Source organism: Salvelinus sp. IW2-2015, unplaced genomic scaffold (assembly GCF_002910315.2).
Source record: "Salvelinus sp. IW2-2015 unplaced genomic scaffold, ASM291031v2 Un_scaffold1786, whole genome shotgun sequence".
Lineage (NCBI taxonomy): Eukaryota > Metazoa > Chordata > Actinopteri > Salmoniformes > Salmonidae > Salvelinus > Salvelinus sp. IW2-2015.
Genome location: NW_019943161.1, coordinates 26602 through 31956, shown reverse-complemented (window position 1 = coordinate 31956; position 5355 = coordinate 26602). Strand labels below are relative to the sequence as shown.

The window sequence follows — 5355 nt, the reverse complement described above, 5'->3', positions numbered from 1 at the left end:
TGCGTGAACTAGTGTGGTACAGAGCGTTGACTGTAGGTTGGTCTCTCTCTCTCTCTCTCTCTCTCTCTCTCTCTCTCTCTCTCTCTCTCTCTCTCTCTCTCTCTCTCTCTCTCTCTCTTCTCTCTCTCTCTTCTCTCTCTCTCTCTCTCTCTTCCCCCCCCCCCCCCGTGTGTTTGCCTGTGATGTGTGGAGGCAGAAGTCAGCTGTCAGGCTTTGATGAGCAAGGGGTGGGGTGGGAGGGTGTGGGGGGGAGCAAGGGGTGGAGGGAGAGGGCAAAAATTAAAATTCCTCTTGTGCTCGAGAGTTCTCCTTCTCCCAACTGTCATTCCACTCTCTCTCTGCCCTCATCCCTCTCTCTCCTCCCTTCCCCCTCTCTCTCCTCCCTTCTCCCCCTCTCTCTCCTCACTTTCTCCCCCTCTCTCTCCTCCCTTTCTCCCCCTCTCTCTCCTCACTTTCACCCCCCCTCTCTCAAACAGCCAGCCCACTCTCCGGCTGCAGTCAGGCAGGGTTCAGAGTCTTACCTTCAGTTCCAGAGCTGGTTTGATTTGGTGCTGGTTGCCTTAAGGCACAGTGGAGGACACACACACACCCCACCACCACAGCCGTTATTAGTGACCTGGGATAATTGGAATGGTTTCGGGGGGCTGTGAAACACTCAGGGTCTTGCTCTGAGCGTCTCAGCTCAGCAGAGTAGAGGAGAGGATCTCCTGCCTCCTCTTTAAAACTAGACTTCACAAAGAAGGAAAAAAAGAGTGCTTGGCATAAATCAGGGCGACAGCCACCGGCTAATGTTACTGTGGGTTAGGAAGTAGAAACGAAAATGTCCCTCTCGTGCTCTCTCTCTCTCTCTCTCTCACACACACACACACACACACACCACACCACACACACACACACACACACACACACACACACACACACACACACACACACAACACACACACACACACACACACAACACACACACACACACACACACACACACACACACACACACACACACACACACACACACACACACACAGCAGAGCCCTGTGAAGGAGAAAAAGAAAACCTTCAGCACTTGTGGCCTTCCAGGGGTGTAGCAGCTGTAGTGGAATGTCTAAACTATGCAGGTGTGCCGCCGAGTCTATCGCGCAGGTTTTAGTCAAACCCTGGACTTAATCTCTTGCCTCTCCTCCTTCAGAGAAAAGGGCTCTCTTTGATACTTCTTAGGGGCACTTGGGGACCTCTAGTTTACATGTGTGCGACTGAGCTGTGCATCCCCAATAGCACKCTATTCCCTTTATAGTGCACTACTTTTGACCAGAGCCCTATGGGTCCTGGCCAAAAGTAMTGCACTATAAAGGGAATAGGGTGCCATTTGGGATGGGTGRCATTTAGGACACAGCGAATCARCTAAAGTGGGGCTTTCTGTTTAGACTGGGTCTGTGGGTTTGTTTTGGTTGAGTCACTGGCCTATTGTGCCGAGGTCTGGCCAGCTGCAGGGAGTGACCGTATGAGGGTAGAGCCTCTCCCTCCCTGCTGGGTTTTGTCATGTCTTCTCTACTTCCTCTCCTTCTCCTTCCCTCCCCCCTTCTCTGTCTCTCCCCGGTGGCTCCTTGAGACTCTGCAGATTGAGGGGGTGGTGGGGGTGTGCTGCCTTGTAAAACGTCCCCCCTTCTGAGTCGTTATCTCTGGATCARAAAAGGCCRGCAGGTAACAGAGGGGAGAGATGGGAAGGGGAGAGGGGTCGCAGYAAGATGTTTTTTCTTTCTCTATTTKATTCTTTATAAACACGAAACTCTGTTTTGAGATGTGGCTGAGTTTCTACTTCTGCTGAACAAAATGTGGCTCCTATTGTAGGGGGGTTTCTCTCCCTCTCTTTCCTCCTACTCMCTTTCTCTCTCTGTCCCGTCTTTCCTCCCCGTTCTCCCCTCTTTTCCCTCCCTCCCTCCCATCCGATGGTGAGTCTGAGTGGCGGTGGGGCTCCTTTGAAGTGCGCCGCAGCAGAGGGAGCAGTCATTGTACGAGCCCTTTGATAGTGCCGCCCTGGCCTCCAGCCCCCAGCTCCAGCTTTGTAGCTGTGCAGTACTGCGGGGGCACACCACACTACGCCGCGCTTGGCCAGACTTCAGCAGCTCGGGCCCCCAGCGACGGCGCATCAGATGTGGGTAGAGGGGTAAGGAGACAGGGCTCCTACCCCCAGACCCCCAACTCTACCTCAGTCTCACCAGCACATGCCTGAGGTTTGGGCTTTTGGTGGCTCGGTGGGCGGGAGCCTTACCCCCTACCGTTCCTCTCCCCACAATCAAAAACCCTCCCCTCTCCCTTCCTCTAGCCTCGTATAGACAGAAACCTCCTTTATCCACTTCCCTTTCTCTTTTCTTCTCATCCCCCTCTCCCTCGTTCTGTTTTAACTGGACCCCCCCCGAAACATCCCACCGTTATCAACAATACCATTGTCCGTGTTCCCAGCCCAGACAAGAACAACGTTTCTCCCACCAAACCACCCTGACTTTTGGTTGGAGGTTAGAAATGACAGACAGAGCTATTCTAGGTTTTCCTTTTAATGTTCTGTCTCCCGGACAGAGAAAGTGCTGACAGGAGGAAGCCAGTTGTTAATAACATCAGTTCTCTTCTTCGGTTTTACCTCTTCCTTCTCAAGCTGATGGTTGCCGGTTGTGGCAGTGTCACAATTTAATAGAGAAAGTGAGACTTCCTGAGCCGAGAGGGAGTCGCCAAACAAAAGCATAGTTTAAACACTTCACAGCAAGGTGATTATCTCACCAAGACGGAGCACAGTCAGTGCAAATTTGGCCATCTCCGTTTTTTTCTGGTCGTCTGACTTTGTTTCCTGAACTTAATYCGTTGTCTCAATCACTGGTTGGATATGAATAGCCACCATTTACCTTTCCATCCAGCCAATGCTGTGTTAAAACCTGATTCTGACCATTTAGAAAACTTGGCAGAGAAAATTACAAGAATCAGGTTTATTTCCAGATTTTAATGCCATCTTTTCAGTCGAGATGTACAAATTCCTGGGTTTCTGTGATTTGGAGTTGATCTCTGAAACCATATTTCATAAAATAAGAACATTGTCTGTCTAGGTTGCTGACTTTGTGGTCGAGACAGACATGGCAACAAACAGTCAGCTGATTTGGCATTTCCTCCTCTCCTCTCTCTCCCAGAACTCTTTCTTTCTCCTTTTCCTCCTCCTCCTTCTCCTCCCTCTCTCCCTCTGCCATGGTAAAGTCTACACTCCTGCCTGTGTTGGAGGCACCTCGCTCCATTTGGCTTATTTTCAGTAATTTGTCGGTTGTGTTTTCCTTTTTCATGGAACCAAAAGAAATCCCAGAGCGCCGCTGCAGCAAAGGGAAGGAGGGGGGAGGGAGGGAGGGGGGAAAGGAGAAGGGGAGGAGTAGTGGAAGGCAGGCGGGACGGGCCCAGCTGCGGGCTCTTTGATTTGCCCCGGGAAGGTGGAGGCGGCGATTGAGAGACGCGGGGCCGTGCCAGTTATCTTAACCTCCCACGCTTCAAAGACCCAGAGGCTGGGCCCCGTTGGTCTCAATCGCTCCCCCCACCTCCCATCCCCTCCCTGGGCCAAGGAGAGAGAGAGCCAGAGCCAGYACCCGGCCTCCACTGGAACAGAGGAGCGTTTCATTTCCTGCAAAGAAGTCCAGCCGGCATTCCTGAGTGCTAACTGAGGGGAGGGGAGGTGGGCAGAGGGAGAGGGGGCAGGGAAGGGGTCAAGTTGCTCCTGAATCCCGGCGTTTGTGTGTTGGTGTCGGGTGGGTCTACTGTGAAGCCCTGGCCTGATGCCCCCTCCTGACCCACCACCACCACACCCCTCCATCGCCCCCTCCACCCCCCAGCCCCCCAGGCCTTTTCCCAAGACAGGAAGGACTAAGCCAGGGCTTTTCATCTTGTGGCCGGGAGGGAAGTAAAAAGCTCCCCAGGACGGGAAGGGGGCGCTGGGGCTGGGCTCTCAGATCCTGGGATAAAAAGGGGGCAGTGGAGGTAAATAAACAGCGACAGAGGCTCTGTCTCTCTCTGCGGCCCTCACTACAGTACCTCCTCTCCTTCGCCCGGGAGGCTCAGGGTCAGCCATCCCTGGGAAAGGCGGCCTCCGTCCCACTCCCTTTCATCCACATGTGGTATAGCAATCTGGAGGGAGGGGAGAGTGTGTGTGTGTGTGTGTGTGTGTGGTGCCAGGGTGGAGTTGCAGGGCTCAGCTGACTTCTCAACCCACAAAAACACACTTCTTCTCTGACCTCACCACAAGGGAGGTCTTCCTAATACACCTTCTCTCTCTTTTCTCTCTCACATCTTTCACTCCCTACCCGGTCAGACATCTACCTCTGAATCTCTTCCCCTCCTCTCTTTGATCACTGATTCTATTTGATGCTGGAAAATAACCAACACCGCCGTCCGTCAATAACTGCAGCTAACTCTTTTAGCTACGTTCGCCACAGACCAGTTTTTGAGCAAAACCACTTTGTGGTTTGACAAACAATTTCCCTTGCATGGATGGGTGGATGGTGGCCGGCGGGGCTTTTTAGAAGGCCCTGTAAAGTGCTTCCAGCTTGAGGAGACTCTCTCTACCTCCCACAGCCCACACACAGCGGTGGCAGCATAAATTGTCAACAAGAGGCTGTATCCTAACTAGATGGCTGGTTGCGTTCAGAGAGAGAGAGCGTAGCAGTAGGTAGATGACATCAGGGTGTCAGTAAGAGAGGGGGCAGAGCAGATGGAGCCAGCTTGGGTCACAGTGACCTGATGTCAGCGCGAGATCAAAGCTAATGCCAACCCACATCCTGTCACTAACCTACGACCTAATGTTCAGGTCGGCAACGCCATTACTGCTCTCTGAAGACGGCAGAACTGTAGAGCTCCTTCACTCGCCCAGGTCCTCTGTAGTGTGTGTGTGTGTGTGTGTGTGTTTTGTGTGTGTTTTATTTTGTGTGTGTGTGTGTGTGTGTGTGTGTGTGTGTGTGTGTGTGTGTGTGTGTGTGTGTGTAGCATTGTGAGGATGCAGCACCCATTCACTGTATGTGGGACGTGTGAGACTGTCTGGTTTCAGACGACGTTGACAGCAATGTGTTGTTGTGGTTTCATGTGTTTGAGCTCCTTTTTAGTTAGTGAGGGGTTTTCCCTCAGACTGAACGGGTTAAAAGTGCATTGCATCTCTCRMTTTCTGACCAGTATGAAAGACAGCCAGCACTCGCAAATGACCTGTAACAGCAATGACTATGGACACGTTTAGGCCCTCTGTTGTTGCCCATTGAACTGACAATGTTTCTCTCTACTTCAGGAGGAAAACGGAACGCTTTCTCCACGTCGTGCAAAGCGAAGGCAGCAGCTCTGGCCCCTCTG

At 52.4% G+C, this 5355-nt stretch overlaps 1 protein-coding gene across 1 annotated transcript in view; it reads left to right on the top strand.

Annotated features, from left to right (window-relative positions):
• The window catches only part of LOC112071966 (sister chromatid cohesion protein PDS5 homolog B-like), a 97663-nt gene extending 93977 nt beyond the window's left edge, over positions 1–3686 (top strand). The window contains 1 exon segment of the mRNA XM_070439582.1: positions 3459–3686. Coding sequence (XP_070295683.1) covers positions 3459–3686 — 228 coding nt within the window.
• Positions 3687–5355: the final 1669 nt, after the last annotated feature.